This window comes from Triticum aestivum, chromosome 3D (genome assembly GCF_018294505.1).
Source record: "Triticum aestivum cultivar Chinese Spring chromosome 3D, IWGSC CS RefSeq v2.1, whole genome shotgun sequence".
In the NCBI taxonomy this organism is placed as follows: domain Eukaryota; kingdom Viridiplantae; phylum Streptophyta; class Magnoliopsida; order Poales; family Poaceae; genus Triticum; species Triticum aestivum.
The window spans coordinates 357,147,835-357,170,129 of record NC_057802.1 but is presented as its reverse complement, the minus strand read 5'-3'; the positions used below and the strand labels follow the sequence as shown (position 1 = coordinate 357,170,129).

General features: G+C 44.7%; 1 protein-coding gene across 1 annotated transcript; it reads left to right on the top strand.

Annotated features, from left to right (window-relative positions):
- The first annotated feature begins 11,939 nt into the window (after positions 1-11,939).
- Positions 11,940-13,576, top strand: LOC123074649 (sinapine esterase). The gene is made up of 4 exons (XM_044497435.1): positions 11,940-12,269; positions 12,342-12,590; positions 12,715-13,131; positions 13,223-13,576. The coding sequence occupies exons 1-4, from the start codon at positions 11,993-11,995 to the stop codon at positions 13,426-13,428; spliced, it is 1,149 nt and encodes a 382-aa protein (XP_044353370.1). The 5' UTR covers positions 11,940-11,992; the 3' UTR covers positions 13,429-13,576.
- The last annotated feature ends 8,719 nt before the right edge of the window (positions 13,577-22,295 follow it).

Genomic DNA, 22,295 nt, shown 5'->3' with positions numbered 1-22,295 from the left:
ACCAGAAGACACCCAGGAGATTTGGAGTGCAAGTCAAAGGAGTCTCAAGGCGGCCACAAGGGTGGAGGGCGCGCCCAGGGGGGTGGGGCGCGCCCCCGACCTTGTGGGCCCCTCGTAGCTTCCCTGACCTAATTCTTTCGCCTATATATATACTCTTATACCCCAAAAATCCAGGGGAGCCACAAAACCACTTTTCCACCGTCGCAACCTTCTGTACCCGTGAGACCCCATCTTGGGGCCTTTTCCGGCATCCTGCCGGAGGGGGAATCGATCACGGACGGCTTCTACATCAACACCATTGCCTCCCCGATAAAGCGTGAGTAGTTTACTTCAGACCTACGGGTCCATAACTAGTAGCTAGATGGCTTCTTCTCTCTTTTGGATTCTCAATACAAAGTTCTCCTCGATGTTTTTGGAGATCTATTCGATGTAATACTCTTTTGCGGTGTGTTTGCCGAGATCCCATGAATTGTGGATTTATGATAAGCTTATCTATGAATATTATTTGAATCTCATCTGAATTCTTTTATGCATGATTTGATATCTTTGCAAGTCTCTTCAAACTATCGATTTGGTTTGGCCAACTAGATTGGTTTTTCTTGCAATGGAAGAAGTGTTTAGCTTTGGGTTCAATCTTGCGGTGTCCTTTCCCAGTGACAGTAGGGGCAGCAAGGCACGTATTGTATTGTTGCCATCGAGGATAATAAGATGGGGTTTTCATCATATTGCTTAAGTTAATTCCTCTACATCATGTCATCTTTCTTAATGCGTTATTCCTTTCTTATGAACTCAATACTCTAGATGCATGTTGGATAGCGGTCGATGTGCGGAGTAGTAGTAGTAGATGCAGGTAGGAGTTGGTCTACTTGACACGGACGTGATGCCTATATTCATGATCATTGCCTTAGATATCGTCATAACTTTGCGCTTTTCTATCAGTTGCTTGGCAGTCATTTATTTACCCACCGTAATAATTTCTATCTTGAGAGAAGCCTCTTGAGAAACCTATGGCCTCCGGGTCTATTTTACATCATATTAGTTTCCTGTCAACTTTCCAATTTCTGTCGCGGTTCTCTTATTTTGCAATCTTTACTTTCCGTTCGATAAACCAAAAATACCAAAAATAGTACTTTACCACTTATCCATTTCTATCAGATCTCACTTTGGCGAATAACCGTGAAGGGATTGACAACCCCTTTGTCGCGTTGGTTGCAAGTTGGTGTTTGTTTGTGCAGGTATTCGGTGGCTTGTTGCGTAGTCTCCTACTGGATTGATACCTTGGTTGAGGGAAATACTTAAGCTCCTTCCCTGCATCACCATTTCCTCTTCAACGAAAAAACCAACGCAAGCTCAAGAGGTAGCACGCTGCACCTCCTCCGCGTGCGCCCTAGCCAACCGCGGCGCCGCCGGCACCGGGATCCTCTCCGTATCCAAGTGCCAATCGTGCGTCAGGGTGGCATCAGGGTACGGGAGAGGCACACGGTTCTGTCAGTGCCACTCCGCCTGGTGCACCGGCACATTGACGCGATGCCTCAGCCGGCGAGCCGGCGCCGGCGGAGGCGGGAGAAACTCCGGGGGAAAAGGAATGGCGGGCGACTTGCCCTTGGCCTTGCTGCTGCTGCTGCTGTCGGCGCTGGAGAAGAGCCCCTTTTGGCACGACTGGGGTAGCTAGGGATGGCTAGGGTTTGCCGGCGACGGGGGAGCGAGTGTGGCTAGATGGGGATGAGGGCTGGCTGGATGAGGACGGCCCCGCCGCATGGTCGGCTTAAAAATGGACGACCGCCGTCGCTGACGCGTGGGCCCGAGGTCATAAATTAAGCTGACCAGGTAGGCGGCGAGCAGTTGGACGACCGCCAGGTGGGGCCGCGGCGGACACCGAGAAGGCGCGTGTGGCGTCCGTTCCGCGTCCGCGCCGACGCATTTGAGTTTTGGGTTTGGGTCGGCGCGTTGGGCCTCCTCTTTTGTCCGCGCCGACCCAAACGCACGGCGGCGGACGAAATGGGTCGCCCCGTTGGAGTTACTCTTATTGTTCCATGAAACAAATTACCGGGGTGGTGAAATAGTTGATGGTTGCAGCTAGAATAATAAGGAACGTAAAAATCAAAGAACATAAGTATAGCGACGGAAAGTATTTGTTGTATGTAATGAAGAGGTTAGGCATGAAGAAACTTCGAACCATGGTGTACATAAGTGTACCAGTGCGACATTAATACCAGCTACCTTGTATTGTAGTTGTAATGAATACATTGTTTGTTTCGTAGACGGTTCACTCTGTAGTGGTCGAACTCCTCCATGTTGAAATTTGCATCAATGTTGTCATAGCATGGTTGTCTCCACAATTAAGGGCATAAGGCTGGTCCAACACATTAAGTGCGGTGGATCCCGTTATCCCCACATTGTCTTCGCTCCTTGTAGATACCAAGACCTGTCACCTGGAGGTCACAGATTTGTGAAACAATATCTGTTACCTATGTAGGTCTTTGGATCATGTTGCCCGAGCCCTTAAATAGGACAACACACATTACACTCACCAAATAAACAACTTATTGATCACTCATTAACTATTTTCACAAATGATGACATACACAATAGACACAAAATGAATCTCACCAATCCCCTACATCTCCCAGGCATATGGGGGATTTCTCACGCCTGAGAGGGAAATAACCTAATAACTCAGAGATCAAACAAACGGAAATCAACTCATTAGTATGATAAAGATCCGCAATAAGATGAATGATTAAACAAGTCTTGAACTCAAAGTGGATACGAATAGAGTTACAAACCTTAATCTTACAACTTGGAATATCTCCCTCTCTCTACGGTGATGTTTGCGTCGAATGAAGTGGGGTTGTAGCAGAAGAGACGAAATGGATCTTCGAGAGTCTTCCTTCTCCGAATCTCTTCTATCTTTTTTCTGGTGGCTGTGGCGGCAGCTCCTCTCGGTAGTCCTCTGCCTCCCCTTCATGACAGTTACTTGTATAGTCCAGGGGGAGGCGGCGCCGTGTGGTACGACCACTGGTACGAGCGGGCACACTCGTACTAAACACCGTCTTTTGATCTGGTGCCTCTGATGAATATGCTCCCAAAAGGGAAGTTGCTCCATTTAACTTCATTTGTTGGGATTTTGATTGGTTTCCTTCCAACAACATATAATTACGCACATCATTAAGACAACAAAAATGTCTTCTTTCTTGAAAGATTAGCGTTAGAAAAATATGAGAATTGACGAAAACATTTTGAAAACCCCATCAAAATACCCATGTAAAAGTAACCAAATATCATGCCATCAACTTCCCCAAGCTTAAGTCTTGCTCGTCCTCAAGCAACCAAGAAATAAGAAGAACGAAAGGAAGATTGACAAATGAGTAAAATGGTTTACCGGCTTGTGAAGGTGTAGTATATCCATTCTCACGAATCCTGCAATATTAATTAAGAGAATACTTCATTTGAATGGTTGCACTTAAACTTGCTGCCTAGCCATAAATAGTTTCATAGCACTAGTTCTAGCTCACAAAATAAACCTTGATAGATAAATAGGTGTAGAGCAAGCGAAAAGATATTCTCTCACAAGAATGGAATTTTGCATCCTGGCTCTTTTTTGAAACATAAACATGAGCTAGGGGTTTTGGTAGAAGAAAACATAGTACTCAAGTATGTCATTAACACCCACTAGGACCACTTAATCATGTCTCTCAAGTACTTCCTTCAGTTATTGTCCATCGAAACTTCTATCTTTGGTGACGGGATTATGCCAAACAAATGGTACATGCATATTGAGGGTTTTCGCTATGGCTTAAGTTGAATACTATGGACCAAAGATTGTCTCTTTCGAGCGCATCAATCAATATTCGGTATTACCGCATACACACACTCTCAAAAGAAAGCCGAATAATATTCGCTGCAGTGTTGCCATTGTGAACATTAACCAACTCATAGCTGAGATCCAAGTGAAAAATCTGGTGGATCGTTCATTGGCCAATGGAGTCATCAGCATAAACTCGAGCGGGTGATGACATCAAGCAACATATAGTGACATGCCATGAACACGTATAAAGCTATATACCATGCATTGCAAAACTGTTTTTTTGGCATAATCCCGATCACCTCAAATTTCCATTCCTCTAGACAACTCTATTAGTAGGTACTATCAAGTCAATCAAATTAAGTCTTATGGAGTTGAGTGTCTTAAGTGCTAGTTCTCTTCAAATTATGACCCCCCAAGTTTCCTTAAAAAAAATATTTCTTCCCAATTTTTACAAAATTAAAACAATGCTTAACATCAAAGTTTCACTTGCAAGACTCAGAATGGGAGCTAGAACTAACTGATATTCAACTAACATGGGGAACGAAGCTTAAGTGCAAGTAACCGAATAAAAGTATTGACTTAATTAAATTTATGAGAAAACTAAGTATGCATATATTACACCTGCTCGTGTTGGCTTGCTCTTTTCTCAAGATACGATTAGGCAAGATATTAGTGAGATGCACGACAGTAAGGAAAGCTTCATCCTAAAATTTTAGTGGCATGGATGCGGCAGCAAGCAAGGCGATGATGCCATTTATCCAATAACAGTTTGATGACACCGAGGACTTGTTTATTGAACCTCCTAAACTTGGGAATCAACGGGTAGAGTCCATCCACACATCTGCCGTGATAAATGATTTTCTTCGTGGCCTAATCCTTGATCAAAATAAAAAAGGGTGAAATTCTAGAAACACATTATTGTCAAGAGCAATACGCATGGACTGAAAGAAGATCTTTGGAGGTACTAGGAACATGTAGGACATTGTTTAGATGAATATCACGATGAGGGATTTTAATAATTGAATGATCAACGTGATCTATCCTCATACCTGCACGATCCGCGTTGTGAACTTGCTGTTAACCGTGGTATCTTTCATGCATTGTGATTTTCTCGATCTTGCCAGTGATGTGATCCATGGCAACAGAGTCCATGTACCAACTTGTGTCTACCCCGTATGATGTGTCTACGGCAGCCACAACTTTTCGTTTGCATGCATTGTCCTTGGCATAGCGCCAGAGACAATTTTTAGCAATATGGTCCCTTTTTAGAAGAGATAGAAAGATAAAAAGGATTCTTCCTAACAACTTCTAGAGATAAAAGCCTTGCAACGCAATGATACATATGTAACGTGGCAATGTGTTAGAGTAGTCATTATGATATACGACTTCTAGTCCAAGTCAGTTTTGTACCCCTACCCCAAGTCGGTTTGTACCCTCTTATATATTCTTGTATGCCACACCAAATCATCATATAAGCAACAATTTTATTCAGCTTTCATGGTATCAGATACCGGTCTCAGGATTTAGGGTATGGCTCCGCCAACGCCACCGCCGCCGCCGCCGCCCGGCTACTTCGAGCGCCGGGCCGCACTCATCGCCAAGGCTGCCAACGCCGCGGCCGCTTCTCTCTCGGCCCTCACCATAGCTCCACAAAACTACCCTGCACCCATCCTCGCCGCACCAATATCTCTTGCTGACACAATCTCCGACGTCAGCCCCTACATCCCCATAGTTCTTGATCTCGCCGCCCACAACTACTACCATTGGAGACATCTCTTCGATCTCCACCTCGGAGCCAACTGTCTTCCCCGCCCCGACGACCCGCAATGGTTGAAAGACGATCTCGCGATCGTCCAGTGGTTCTACACCCGCATCACCACCGAGATCTTCAACATGCTCGATCACGACGGCGCCACCGCTGCCAACATCTGGCACTCCCTCCGTCAGCTCTTACAAAGCAACACCGACGCTCGGAAAAACGCTCTCCACACCGAGCTTCGCAATATGGTGCAAGGAGACGCCCCGGTGAACCTGTTCTGCCAGCGCGTTAAGACCATTGGTGATGAGCTCCGCGAACTCGGCGATACAGTTAGCGACTCACAGCTAATCAATATCGTCGTCGTCGGCCTCAGCAAAGACTTTGACAAGCAAGCCTCGTTCATACCGATGATACGGCCCCCTCCTACCTTCGCTGAAATTCGTTCCTTGCTACAACTCGCGGCGGAAACACAAGCTCGCAAGGACTCTCGCCCCAAGGTCTTTCATGCTGCGGCTCGTCCTCCTCTGTCGTCTACACCAGCGCCGCCTTCCAGGCCAGCTCCTGCCGCCGGGCCGTCCGCATCGTCATCTGTTCAACCGCCCCCAGGCTGGCGTCCTAGTCCGAACTACCGCGGCCAAAACCCTATCTACAGGCCGCCGTCGACTGGTTCGGTTCCGCCTATGACATCACCAGCACCGAGTCCTGCACCACCCACCAGTGCTCCATCTGCGGTTGCATGGCGGCCTCCTCATGATCCTGGGACGGGGCTTGTTCAAGAATGGCCCATGCCCTGGTCCGCTCCGTCCACCCTCGGTGCTCCGCCGGCATACTCAGGTGCCTGGCAACCCTGCCTTCGGCCGCCTACTGGTGCTCCCGGGGTTCTCAACCCCCGACAGCCGGCCAATGCCTATCACGCCGCCCCGATGTATGCTCCTTATGGTCATTACACCAGCGACGGCGGCGCCTACTACACACCTCAGCCGGCCCTGCTCCCGACGCCACCCCCACCACAGCCGGCCAATGCCTACTACACTCCCCAGCCGACCCTACTGCCTTCACCATCGTATCCGCCGGCACTGCTTCCGATGCCACCCTCACCTGCGACGCCGAGCTGGGATCAAGCTGCCTTTCTCCATGCCATGAATAACTTTGCTGCACAAGGAAACTCAGGTACGGATTGGATCTTTGATTGAGGGGCCTCTAGTCATATGTCTGCATCTAGTAATTGGTTATCTTCTTGCACTAAATCTTCTTTCCCTTCCATTATCCTTGGAGATGGATCATCTATTCCTATATATTGTGTTGGTCAGGCTCAACTTCCCTCTTCCACCAAACCTCTTTTACTTCGTGATGTTCTAGTTGCACCCGCCCTCATTAAAAATATTATCTCTGTTCGCCAATTTACTTGCGACAATCTAGTTTCGGCTGAATTTGACCCTTTTGGTTTATCTGTGAAGGATTACCTGACCAAGGCCGACATCGCTCGCTTCAATAGCTCCGGTGATCTTTATTCTCTTAATGGAGTTCCTGCCGCCACCCCTCCAACATCCATGCTGGCCTCCGTCGATCTCTGGCATCGTCGCTTGGGCCATCCCAACCCCGCCGTCTTAGCTTCTATGCTTAGTGAATTTACCATACCATGTAATAGGGACTCTCATAATTCTATGTTTTGCGAGTCTTGTCAATTAGGCAAACATGTGCGTCTTCCCTTTAGTTCCTCTAGTTCTTGTAGCACTTATCCCTTTGAATTAATACATTGTGATTTATGGACCTCTCCCATTGCAAGTGTTTTGGGTTTTAAATACTACCTTGTTATCCTAGATGATTTCACCCACTTTGTCTGGACTTTTCCTCTACGCAACAAATCCGAGGTCCATTCTCTTTTCCTTAATTTTCAACGCTATGTGTCTGTTCACTTCTTCCTCCCAATTCGCTTTATCCAATGTGACAATGGTCGCGAGTTTGATAACATTAAAAATTGTACTTTCTTCTTACAACATGGCATCCTGCTTAGGTTCTCATGTCCCTACACATCCCCTCAAAATGGTAAAGCAGAACGCTCTCTTCGCACCCTCAATGATATAGTTCGCACTCTCCTCATTCAATCATCTATGCCTCCCAAGTTTTGGGTTGAAGCCCTACACATGGCCACCTTCCTTCTAAATATTCGACCTTCTAAAACTAAACCCAACACTACTCCCTATTATTCCCTCTTTCTTTCCCACCCCGACTACTCCGTGGTTCGTGTTTTCGGCTGTCTCTGTTTTCCCAATGCCTACGCCACTTCTGCAAATAAATTGTCACCACGCTCTATCCCATGTGCTTTTCTCGGCTTCTCTGACGAGCACAAAGGCTATCGTTGTCTCGACCTTCACACCGGACACGTTCATGTCTCTCGTCATGTCACGTTTGCTGAGCACATTTTTCCTTTCTCACAACGTACTACTACATCATCCAACACCCCTAGCTCCGCAAACACCCCCTCTCCCCGTCCTTTCCAACTATATACTCCCCTACCTGCCGAACACAATTTACCACCACCACCATTAACACCCACCATAGCCAATCCCAACCATACACTCACCCCACCCGAGACGTCCCCAACACCCCCGGCCCCTGCTCCCTCCCCAACACCCCCAGCCCCTACTCCCACTCCACCACCCAGCCCTGCTCCCACTCCACCACCCAGCCCTACTCCTTCGTCCGACTCTTCCGCTCCGCCGGACTCACCAGTACCCACCTTACCCCCTCGTGCAATTCCTACAGCAGCCCCGATTAATGATCATCGCATGCGTACTAGGGCCAAATCAGGATTTCATCAACCCTAAGACCGCCTAAACCTTCATACCTCCGTATCTCTCACTTCTCTTCCAAAGAATTACAAAACTGCTCTACTTGATCCCAATTGGGCCGCTGCCATGCAAGAAGAATATAATGCTTTACTTCAAAACAACACCTGGCAACTTGTTCCTCGTCCTCCCAATACAAATATTGTTTCTGGCAAATGGATTTTTCGCCAAAAGTCCCACTCCGATGGGAGCCTCTCACGATATAAAGCCAGGTGGGTTTGTCGTGGCTTTTCTCAGCAACAAGGAATTGATTACGAAGAAACCTTCTCTCCTGTTGTTAAACCTAGCACCATTCGCACCGTTCCTAGTGTTGTTGTCTCCTCTTCATGGCCCATTCACCAACTTGATGTTAAAAATGCTTTCCTCCATGGTTCCCTTCAAGAAACTGTCTACTGCCAGCAACCTTTGGGTTTTGAAAATCCATCCTTTCCAACTCAGGTATGTCTTCTTCAGAAATCTCTCTACGGTCTTAAACAGGCCCCACGAGCTTGGTTTCAACGCTTCTCCTCCTTCATTCAAACAATAGGCTTCACTCCATCTCTCTCCGACACCTCTCTTTTTGTGTATCATCAAACTTCTGACACTGCCTATTTACTTCTCTATGTAGATGATATCATTCTTACCGCCTCCTCGCAAAAGTTCTTAGATCATATTGTCTCTCTTCTTAGATCTGAATTTTCTATGACTGACCTAGGACCCCTTCATCATTTCTTAGGCATTGCTGTTGTTCGCGATTCCTCCAGCCTTTTTCTTTCCCAACGCCAGTATATTCTTGATCTTCTTAATCGTGCTGGTATGCTTGACTGTCAATCATCTCGCACTCCTGTCGATACTAGTTTTAAACTTTTGGCTACCGGTGAACCCTTTCCCGATCCTACTCTCTATCGTAGCCTAACAGGTGCTCTCCAATATCTCACCATTACTCATTACTCGTTCTGAAATCTCTTTTGCTGTTCAACAAGCATGTCTCTATATGCATGATCCCCGAGTTCCTCACTATAATCATGTTAAACGCATTCTTCGGTATTTAAAAGGAACTCTCAATCATGGTCTCCACCTCAATAATTCTTCTCCAAACTCGCTTACCGCATAGTCTTGACACTCGAAGGTCCACTTCCGGTTTTTGTGTTTTTCTTGGTAACAATTTGATTTCTTGGTCTTCGAAAAGACAGGTTACAGTCTCACGTTCGTCGGCCGAGGCTGAGTATCGCGCTGTGGCACATGCCGTTGCAGATACAATCTGGATTCGGTTACTCTCCGAGCTACACAGGCCTATTGAGCAGGCCACTATTGTCTACTGTGACAACATATCAGCAGTCTACATGACCAGCAATCCAGTTCAACACCGACGCACAAAGCATATTGAGATTGATATTCATTTTGTTCGTGAAAAGGTTGTTCTTGGTCAGGTTCGGGTGCTTCATGTTCCCTCTACGGCTCAGTTTGCTGACAATTTCACCAAGGCACTGCCTACTAAGCCGTTTCAAGATATCTGCTTCAGTCTCAACGTCGTCGAGCCTACCGTTGATACTGCGGGGGATGTTAGAGTAGTCATTATGGTATACGACTTCTAGTCCAAGTCAGTTTTGTACCCCTACCCCAAGTCGGTTTGTACCCTCTTATATACTCTTGTATGCCGCACCAAATCATCATATAAGCAACAATTTTATTCAGCTTTCACAATGAACTATATGTTTAGAAAATTTCAAATCTTGAAATCTACACAAGTGTTCAATTTGATTGAATTGTCCATTGCAAACCTCTTATATTGACATCTGCACCATTATTTAAGCTTGGGCCTCATGTCAAATATTTTCATCAATGTCATGCACGCTAAATATGACCCAATGCCAAATTTCTCATTCTTGAACATTTTAAGATTTGTTTACATTTTCTTGCTAAAATGTGAAATAAGCATGATTCATCCCAAAATTTGCCAAATATCATTAGAATTTTCATGCGCATTATCCCCCATCCTATATATAACTAAATAGTTGATCCCCACTAATTCTAATTCTCTCAACATGCAACTATGCCAGCTCAGCATGCTGTCATGCATGGAACACACATTTTTAATACAACTATATCAACTCACCATGCGAACGGGCATGTAAAGGATCTACCTTTAGAATGCACCATGCTTGCTACTCATATTCAATAAATATTTTATCACTATGCAATTATTTATTTTAGTTTCTATTCTCGTATTGTTAATCTAAATACTAATATTTCATACAACCAAATCACATTAAAATCATTGTAATCGATTTCCGCAGCAACACGCGGGTCATCTCTAGTTAATCCTAGCGCACGAACAAGATGCCTTCGATCGATCCCATACATGGATCACATTGTACAAGTCAACTGCACGCCCGGCGATCGATCGATTAATTCCAATTTAATTATTCATACACCACTCCCTAATTAATGATTTTGATTGCAAGGTCATCCTGAAAAAACATAATCTGGAAAAAGAATTTGACAAGGATGTACTAAGTGTTGCTTTTGTAGTGATGAGGAGTCGATTCAACATCTATTCCTTCACTATCCACTTGCCAAGCTATTATATATAGTGATCTGTTCATATAGCTTCCAATCTATCACCGCCCACGGGTAGTAAGAATCTCTACTCTTATAAAAAACAGAGTTGGTGATGATGGTGTTCCTGCCATCCTGCAATATATGCCATCTGATTTATATCTGACGGATAGGAAGGAAACTATGTCAATTTTGTACCACACCCCTCTCCACATTTGCAAATAAGGCATTCCCTCGTTCATCTTTTTCTCCCACAAGATAAACTAATCATACAAATGCATCTTGATGTTCCGTGCAACGCATGGGCATCTTGCTAGTATGTTTAGAAATTGGTTACTAGGGCGCATCCGGAGTTGAAGTGTCAGAATCGTGCGGGAATTTGCGCTTTACTTTGTGTCATCTGGAACATTTGTAATGATTGTATTTTTAATAGAACCGAAGTTTTTTTTGCATGTTATCTTCACGGCCATCAGCTGGATCCATACGTAGTCGTTACTGCGCAAGGATGAGGATCGGGCAACGCCTTTGGATGCAGCCGATGGGAGATGGTCATTCGGGATTTATTCAATCAATTTAGTTGGCGCCTACTAATAAGAATTGTGATGCATGAGACTCATGTCTCTATGATTTTATTTTATTTTTCTAATTTACCTTTGGGGGGCAGCTATGTGTGATAGCTTTTGTTGAAATTTATTGCTGTTGGATGTCGAACTTAAATAATTAATAAAAGATGTGTGCATCACTTGCAGAGGCTAAGAGGTATCTTTTTTTTTTCCACGAGCTCCATTTTGCAAGCAACACAGAACTTTGACAACACCGATCGATCGAAGTCGTCGTATCAGGCCGATGGGTACGGACGATTTCAAAATGTTAGAGCTCCCATCGTGATGAAATAGATATGGCTAACGGAAGTTGGCCAGACACTACGTAGGACATTACAAATAGCCTTCCAGCGGAAGTCCGGCCGGGCAGCAGGGTAGAAACTGATTGAGTCTAGCTCGAGGTCGAAACCATTACTTTCCATCCACATACACCACAATGGCGGTGGCGTCGACTCCGCCTCTGCAGCTTGTCGTAGCCGCGCTTCTTGCGCTGTCCCTGTCCACGACAGCGTCCTCGTCGCCTGCGCCGGCGAACCGGAGCAGCTGCTACAAGCGTCTATTCAGCTTCGGCGACTCTCTGACCGACACCGGCAACTACATCATCCACTACGCCAACGCGTCAGGGCCCGTCCTAGCGCTGCCATACGGCGAGACCTTCTTCGGCCGCCCCACCGGCCGATGGTCCGACGGCCGCCTCATCATCGACTTCATCGGTAAGTGTATGGACGAACGTCGACATCTGCTTAGTACTTACATGCATGATGCATGTGAATTGTTTCGTGCAGTGGAGAGGCTGGGGTTCCAGTACTGGCCGGCGTACCTGAAGGGGGCAGCCGGGAAGTCGCCGGTGGAGGAATTCCGGTACGGCGCCAATTTCGCGGTTGCGGCCGCCACGGCGCTGAGCCAGGATTTCTTCCTGAAAAAGAACCTCAGGGTGGACCTGCTTACCCCGAGCCCGATCCCCCCTTACTCCCTCGGCGTCCAGATAGACTTGTTCAAGAAAGTGCTCGCCATGCTCGCCTCCACGGACCAAGGTAACGTGTACCACATAAGTAGAACAAAACCAGAGCAATTAAGTGCACGCATGGCGCCATGGCTACGCAAACGCGCTGACCATACTATCTCCTACCATATCATCACCGCATCACGGCCATGCAGAGAGGAAGGAGGTGATGGCGAGCTCGCTGTTCCTGGTGGGGGAGATCGGCCTCAACGACTACAACCACCCCTTCTTGCAGAACAAGACCCTGGAATGGGTCAGGCCCCTCGCGCCCCAGGTCATCGAGTCCATCGTTCTGTCCATCGAGGTTCTGATCGAGCTGGGCGCCAAGACCATGTATGTGCCGGGCATCTTCCCGCTGGGGTGCACCCCGCTGTACCTCTCCCTCTTCCCCGGCGACGACCGCGACCCTGCCACGGGCTGCCTCCGGGGGCTCAACGACCTCATCCTCGTCCACAACCACATGCTGGAAGCCAAGCTCGAGGAGCTCCGCCGCGACCACCCCGGCGTGTCCATCACCTACGTCAACTCCTACGACAACGTCCTCGGCCTCATCACAGCGCCCACCCAAAACGGCAAGCGCTAGCAAGAATCCTACCGTGGCAACACACATCATGTCCAGAACGGCTTTGATCTTACTGTATATTTTCGCGCTGTGCATGACAGGGTTCGACAAGGAAACGGTGCTGGAGGCGTGCTACCCCGTCTTCATTTCCGGGTCGGCGGCGGTGCCGTGCCTGGACCCGTCGAGGCACGTGAATTTCGACGGCCTGCACATGACGGAGGCGGCGTACAAGCTCATGGCCCGCGGGATGCTCGACGGCCCGTTCGCCGCGCCGCCCATCATGTCCACATGCAACCACAGCTGCTAGACCTATGTCTTGCTTTGGCAAATGATCTATATATTCAGATAGTGCTTGTTGCATCTAATTGTCAAAGTGTCATCAATAGTACTCGATCACGATGGTGCGCGTTGCAGCACCTCCATTTTTCCAATAAATTGATACTACTTTTTTAATACTAGCACATATACCCGTGCGTTGCAACGGTATAGATATTCTTTTGAGAATCAACGGAAGAGATAATTAATGTGTGCACCAAAAAAGGTCTGCACAGCAGTGGGGCGATAGAGCGAGGAGCTGTGGTCTTCTCTCGAATCATGTTTGGCCTGCGAGATCTTGATAGTAGTGGGGTTAGTCGGCGTGGCGACGACCAACCAACTTGTGCCTTATTTTCCTTTGGGTTCGCCCTCGTGTCGGGGTTGTGGCTCCCTCCTCATTTGGTGGCTGCGCGGCGGCCTTCAGGGTATCATCACTCTCTCCTACTATGATGTAACCGGATGGAATATTAATTGCACTACGTAAATCAAGTTTCATTACCATAATCCATGCATAAGCAGGCAGTCCCTTTTTTATCAGGGTTTATTCTCTTTGATTATTTTAGCGGTCATGCCCCTACATTTCTTTTCATTAGAGCCAATTCAGCATGTTCCCTTTTATTGGCATGTGCCTACAATTTCTTTCAATTATAACCAAAAAGCATACTCTTTTATCGTCAAATTGCGCATGGTACGCACAATAGTCCGTGTCTGGGCCAGCCCACTGGCATGCACCAAAAGGACCTGTGTTTGTAAAGCACGAGTATAAATCCAAAAAACGACAAGTCGAAGGATCGAACTCACGACCTAAAAAGTCGACCACTGGGTGTTGGCCACTCGAATAAATGGTCCTGCTTACCGATGACCAGCGCGAACTTTAAGAACATACTGCATCACCATATTCAAAACAGTTTTTTATTTATTTTTAAATTTTCAAAAATAAATTAATATTTATGAATTAAAAATATTTTTAAAACATGAACAATTTTTGAAATCCCGAAAAGTTATATGAAAATTTCGTTCATTTTGGAAAAAGATAAACAACATTTGAAATAGGGAGATTTTTTAAATTTCACAAATATTAATTGAAAACATGAACTATTGAAAAAGCACTAACTTTTTTGAATTTAGGAACAATTTTTAAAAATAGGAACGTGTTTAGAACATTTATAATAATTTTTTAAAATGTGTTTATTTTAACCACAATCATTATTTTGAATTTGTGAAAATTTCACTAAACAAGAATATTTATAGAATCCGGAACATATTTTAAAATCCAACTTTATTTTGAAAATCCCAAAAAAAAATCTAGCAAACGGGCACAGAAGAATTTATTACCACCTCGGATAGGAAAAAAAAATCGGCGATGAACGTATGAAAAAATCGAAGAAACACCCCTTGCTTTATTAGTAGGTATAGATACAGATATGGAGTGACATGTACAGTATATTATAAGAAGAAACGATAGTTTCGTTGTTCTGTGGATATGACAAATTACAACCTGGTTCTGAGTCCTCCTCCTCCTCCTTCAAAACAAAAGGTAGGGTTCTTGCCTCTTGCCGTCGTCGCCGCAGGTCCGCCTCGTCTCCGTTGGCCCTAGGGTCATGGGGCGCGGTGGATCCTAGCAAGGGCCGGTGGGAGGGCTCCGTTTCTAGTTTTTTTTTTCAGTTTTGTTCGGGTTTGTGTTCTGCTCAGGAAGGCGAGACGGCGGCGGCTTCCTGAAGATGGAATAAAGGTCTCCCCGCCTAGCCCTTATTCTTGCGGTGCGTCTAGCATTGTTAGTGGACGTGTGGAGGTGTGGCTTTGGCGAATCTATCTTTGATCGATTTGCTCGGATCTCGTCGTTGTTCGTCTACGTTCATGTGTCTTCTGTTTGGATCTTTCTGATCTATGTTATTCTTCATCCACGGTGGTTGCTGTTATGGTGCGCTGGTTCTATAAGGCCTTAGCACGGCGACTTCCCGACTGTCTGCTACAACAAGTTATGCCCGACTCCTGCGATGGAGGGGCCCTGACGGCGGCGCGCCTTGGTTTCGCTTCAATGCTTGTAGTCGTCGCTAGGTGGTCTACGGATCTCGAATAATTTTTACTATTTCTGTTGTTCGTTGTACTGTAATGATTGAACATAATAAATCAGAATTTTCTTGGAAAAAAATACAACCTGGTGTACACGCTTATTGTAAACTACTAGTAATTGGCCTTGGTAATGTTCGAAATCTTCATCCAGCTAGAGATTTGTTTTGAAAGGAGCGCTACTCTGCATTCCATTAGGTAGATATGTTGGACAGATCGCTAGCACATAGGTCGATTACAGTATGAGGTAATTGACCAATCAAAACATTTGGTTGCCATCCCTTAACAGAGCTCGCCCTTCTAACTCATGCGCTACATAGCTACAGGACCTGCGCTGCACAAAGAAAATACAACCATCATAAGCAACACACAAGGCTTTAATTCCTTTGTTGTAACTTCAGCTTTGATGCATCCATTTTCAGCTCCACCTTTCTTACATGCCTATATCCCATGGCTGAAATGATTCGCACAGCTTGAAGTAGCACCAGGGCTTAAGAATGTAGGACACTCGAGATTTCCTGGAGCTGTCCTTGGCTTCTTGCCATGCCGCAAGCGCTTGTTTTTCGCAGAAGGATTCGTCCCTGTGATCTCTGTCTAACTAGCATGCGCGGCAACCGACCCGCCCAGAGTTCAGTAACTGATGTAGAAGCATACAAAACTTTTATATCTTTAAATTAAGCAACATAAATCAAGAATTTTATATACCGTAAAGAAGGTTTCGCCTGGGGTTTCGAACAAGCGACCCATGTAAAACAAGTAGCAGGGCGTGCCACTCCAACTATGGAATCTCACGTGTGTTTTTTTGAGACAAATGGACTCTCACGTGTAACTATAACTAGCAGAACGCCCGTGCGTTACTACGAGCTATGCATATATAAACTAATTAAACAAATAATTAAGGTTGTCTGTAAGGTCAAAGCTTATTTGTTCTCAAAGGTTCGGATGTGTTCGGACATCAAGCGAACGCTTAATAGGCTCTTCAAAATTCAACCATATGAACAGTTTAGGCTCCCAAAATTTAGACCATATATGAGGGAGAAATGTGGTTGTTCGAACTATCCCCCATGTTATCTTCAACACATGGCACCAACACAAAAAACCCACCCCACAACGTATCGCCCCTTTTTTCTCTCAGACCCTCCCTTTCTCATCCGGTTTCCCGCCGTAGTGGGACATTTCTCGCTGGAGCCTCCTTCTTTAAAATCAAATGACACCCACCTCACCTTCGTCATGCGTTGCAACAATGATTAAATTTTTCATATTTACTGTATAATAAAGTGGATTAAACTAACACATACTTGTTGAGGAACGTAACATGCAATTTCAAAAAATTTCCTACGCTCACGCAAGATCTATCTAGGAGATGCATAGCAACGAGAGGGGGAGAGTGTGTCCGCGTACCCTCGTAGACCGAAAGCGGAAGCGTTAGCTTAACGCGGTTGATGTAGTCGAACGTCTTCTCGATTCAACCGATCAAGCACCGAACGTACGGCACCTCCGAGTTCTGCACACGTTCAGCTCGATGACGTCCCTCGAACTCTTAATCCAGCAAAGTGTCGAGGGAGAGTTTCGTCAGTACGGCGGGGTGGTGACGGTGACGGTGATGTGATCCGCGCAGGGCTTCGCCTAACCACTACGACAATATGACCAGTGGAGTAAACGGTGGAGGGGGGCACCACACACGGCTAAGAAACAATTGATGTGCCTAGAGGTGCCCCCCGCCCCCGTATCTAAAGGAGGGAGAGGGGAGGAGGCCGGCCTAGGGCGCGCCAAGTGGGGGGGATCCCACTTGGACTCCTAGTCCTATTCGGCCCCCCTTCCTTCTATCGGAGGGGGAAAGGGGGAAGGAGAGGGAGAGGGAGAAGGAAAGGGGGGTCGTACCCCCTCCCCTTGTCCAATTCGGACTCCCGATGGGGGGGGGGGGCGCCACCCCCTTGTGGGCTGCCTTGTCTCTTCCCTATGGCCCATTACTTCCCCCGGGGGGTTCCGGTAACCCCTCGGTACTCCGATAAATACCTGGAACACTCCGGAACCATTCCGGTGTCCAAATACTATCGTCCAATATATCAATCTTTACCTATCGACCATTTCGAGACGCCTCATCATGTCCGTGATCTCATCCGGGACTCCGAACAATCTTCGGTCACCAAAACACATAACTCATAATACAAATCGTCATCGAACGTTAAGCGTGCGGAGCCTACGGGTTCGAGAACAATGTAGACATGACCGAGACACATCTCCGATCAATAACCAACAGTGGAACCTGGATGCTCATATTGGTTCCTACATATTCAACGAAGATCTTTATCGGTCAAACCGCAATGACAACATACGTCATTCCCTTTGTCATCGGTATGTTACAAGCTCGAGATTCGATCATCGGTATCTTCATACCTAGTTTAATCCCGTTACCAGCAAGTCTTTTTACTCGTTCTGTAATGCATTATCCCGTAACTAACTCATTAGTCACATTGCTTGCAAGGCTTATCATGATGTGCATTACCGAGAGGGCTCAGAGACACCTCTCCGATACTCGGAGTGACAAATCCTAATCTCAATCTATGCCAACCCAACAAACACGTTCGGAGATACCTGTAGAGCATCTTTATAATCACCCAGTTACGTTGTGACGTTTGATAGCACACAAGGTATTTCTCCGGTATTCGGGAGTTGCATAATCTCATAGTCAAAGGAATATGTATAAGTCATGAAGAAAGAAATAGCAATAAAACTTAATAAACATTATGCTAAGCTAACGAATGGGTCATGTCCATCACATCATTCTCCTAATGATGTGATCCCGTTCATCAAATGACAACACATGTCTATGCTCAGGAAACTTAACCATCTTTGATTAACGAGCTAGTCAAGTAGAGGCATACTAGGGACACTTTGTTTTGTCTATGTATTCACACATGTACCAAGTTTCCGGTTAATACAATTCTATCATGAATAATAAACATTTATCATGATATACGGAAATATAAATAGCAACTTTATTATTGCCTCTAGGGCATTGATACGTCTCCAGCGTATCTATAATTTTTGATTGTTCCATGCTATTATATTATCTGTTTTGGATGTTTATGGGCTTTACTAAACACTTTTATATTATTTTTGGGACTAACCTATTAACCCAGAGCCCAGTGCCAGTTTTTGTTTTTCCCTTGTTTCAGTGTTTCGCAGAAAAGGAATATCAAACGGAGTCCAAACGGAATGAAACCTTCGTGAGAGTTATTTTTGGAACGGAAGCAATCCAGGAGACTTGGAGTGTACGTAAGGGAAGCAACGAGGAAGGCACAAGGCAGGGGGCGCGTCCACCCCCTGGGCGCGCCCTCCATCCTCGTGGGCCCCTCGTGGCTCCCCTTACCGACTTCATTCGCCTGTATATATCCATATACCCTGAAACCTTCGGGGAACAGAATAGATCGGGAGTTCCGCCGCCGCAAGCCTCTGTAGCCACCAAAAACTAATCGGGACCCTGTTCCGGCACCCTGCCGGAGGGGGGATCCCTCACCGGTGGCCATCTTCATCATCTCAGCGCTCTCCATGACGAGGAGGGAGTAGTTCACCCTCGGGGCTGAGGGTATGTACCAGTAGCTATGTGTTTGATCTCTCTCTCTCTTGTGTTCTTGATTTGGCACGACCTTGATGTATCGCGAGCTTTACTATTATAGCTGGATCTTATGATGTTTCTTCCCCTCTACTCTCTTGTAATGGATTGAGTTCTCCCTTTGAAGTTATCTTATCGGATTGAGTCTTTAAGGATTTGAGAACACTTGATGTATGTCTTGCCGTGCTTATCTGTGGTGACAATGGGATATCACGTGATCCACTTGATGTATGTTTTGGTCATCAACTTGCGGGTTCCGCCCATGAACTTATGCATAGGGGTTGGCACACGTTTTCGTCTTGACTCTCCGGTAGAAACTTTGGGGCACTCTTTGAAGTTCTTTGTGTTGGTTGAATAGATGAATCTGAGATTGTGTGATGCATATCATATAATCATACCCACGGATACTTGAGGTGACATTGGAGTATCTAGGTGACATTAGGGTTTTGGTTGATTTGTGTCTTAAGGTGTTATTCTAGTACGAACTCTATGATAGATCGAATGGAAAGAATAGCTTCATGTTATTTTACTACGGACTCTTGAATAGATCGATCAGAAAGAATAACTTTGAGGTGGTTTCGTACCCTACAATAATCTCTTCGTTTGTTCTCCGCTATTAGTGACTTTGGAGTGACTCTTTGTTGCATGTTGAGGGATAGTTATATGATCCAATTATGTTATTATTGTTGAGAGAACTTGCACTAGTGAAAGTATGAACCTAGGCCTTGTTTCAACGCATTGCAATACCGTTTACGCTCACTTTTATCATTAGTTACCTTGCTGTTTTTATATTTCAGATTACAAAAACCTATATCTACTATCCATATTGCACTTGTATCACCATCTCTTCGCCGAACTAGTGCACCTATACAATTTACCATTGTATTGGGTGTGTTGGGGACACAAGAGACTCTTTGTTATTTGGTTGCAGGGTTGCTTGAGAGAGACCATCTTCATCCTACGCCTCCCACGGATTGATAAACCTTAGGACATCCACTTGAGGGAAATTTGCTACTGTCCTACAAACCTCTGCACTTGGAGGCCCAACAACGTCCACAAGAAGAAGGTTGTGTAGTAGACATCAAGCTCTTTTCTGGCGCCGTTGCCGGGGAGGTGAGTGCTTGAAGGTATATCTTCAGATCTTGCAATCGAACCTTTTAGTTTCTTGTTTTATCACTAGTTTAGTTTATAAAAGAAAACTACAAAAAAATGGAATTGAGTTTGTCTCATACGCTTCATCTTTTTAATATCTTTCGTGAGAATGATGGAAAGGAAAATTTTGCTCAAGTGCTAGAAGAAGAAGTCTATAAAATGTTTGGCACTGAATCTTTGAATGATGAGCATGATTGCAATGTTGTTAGTATAAACTCCTTGAATATCCATAGTACTAATGATGATTGCACTAGTCATGATGAAAATATCTCTTATAAGCATGTCGATTTTTGTGGAGTGCATAGAGTTTGCAAATACATACCAAAAAGGGAAGATAGATTTTGTAAGAGGCATAAGTACTTAGAAACTAAATGGTTGCAAGAAAGGCTAGATGTTTGTGCTGAAAATTTAAATTTTCTTAGCCGTACTTGTGAACTTTGCAATGAACGTGGTCATTTAACTATCCGATGCAAATTGTTTCATGATCTAATCGTGTCCAAAAATTATGATGACTTGATTTCCCTTGCACATCATAATCAACTTAGTTTGCTTATGGGTTATGAAGAAATGAAACGTATAACTAACTATCTTCCAGTATTTGCCCGTGATAAACTTCTTGATTTTGATCTAGAAGAAATTTATATGTATTGTGCGGTGAATTGCATTGAAAATCCTTATATTGCCAATTACATAAAGAAAAGAAAACAAATTAAAGATGAAGAGAATACTAACGAAAAGGAAGAGACTTCCCAATATCCTCCTATTATTTCTTATGATGAATCAGGTAACGAGGAGGGGCTTTCTATTCAACCAATCTCATCAATAAAAAGCTCAAAAAAGAGGATTGAACCCACACATGATGTGAAGAAGAAAAAGAAAAGACGGAGAAGCAAAGGTAAAAAGGTATCCCTCCCAAATGATGTTGCTCCTACTACTCATTGTGATGATGATAATTGCTATACTATTGGTGATATCCACACTATTAATGATGAGAGTGATTATGCTTATGATATGAAAAGGCCCAAGCTTGGGGAAGCTATGTTTGATGAGGATGACATATTTGAGAATATATTTGCTGCAATTAATGTTTGTCCCAAGCTTGGGGGTGCTATGTTTAATGAAGATGATATTTTTAGCCTCCCAAGTTTTGATATGCAAATTTGTTATGATGATAGCATGCCTCCTACTTATGACGATTATATTGATGAAAGTGGGTTTGGAAGAGTGTCAACTTTAGGAAGTAATGATCCCACTATTTTGGAGGATGTTGAATCTTATTGTTATGAATATGAAAGTGGATTTTGAGAGGTCATGACTTTATTTAGTGATGATTCCACTATCTTGGAAGAGGTTTCAATCGATTATGATGAGAAAAAAGTTGCTACTTATGATGATTATTGTGATGAAACTTATGCTATAAAAAGTAGTGATGATTATAATTGTAGAACTTGTCATGATTATGATTACCCTTTTTCTGAACATTACTCTTTTAATGTGGAAACAATTTATAGTATTCGAGTCTCTTATGATACTCCCACTATTCTGAATAAGAAGAATTTTGCTTATGTGGAGAGTAGTAAATTTTCTATGCAAGTAGGTCATGAAAAGAATGATTTAGATGCTGGTTATATTGTTGAATTCATTCATGATGCTACTGAAAATTATTATAAGGGAGGAATATATGCTTGTAGGAATTGCAATAATATCAAGTTTCCTCTCTATGTGCTTAAAATCATGAAGTTATGCTTGTTTTACCTTCCTATGCAAGTTGATTCTTGCTCCCATAAGTTGTTTGCTCACAAAATCCCTATGCATAGGAAGTGGGTTAGACTTAAATGTGCTAGTCATATTCTTCATGATTCTCTTTTTATGTTTCAATTCTTATCTTTTATGTGAGCATCATGGAAATCATCATGCCTAGCTAGGGGCGTTAAATGTTAGCACTTGTTGGGAGGCAACCCAACTTTATTATAGTTTCTTGCTTTTTGGTTATGTTTAGGAATAAATAATCCATCTATCTT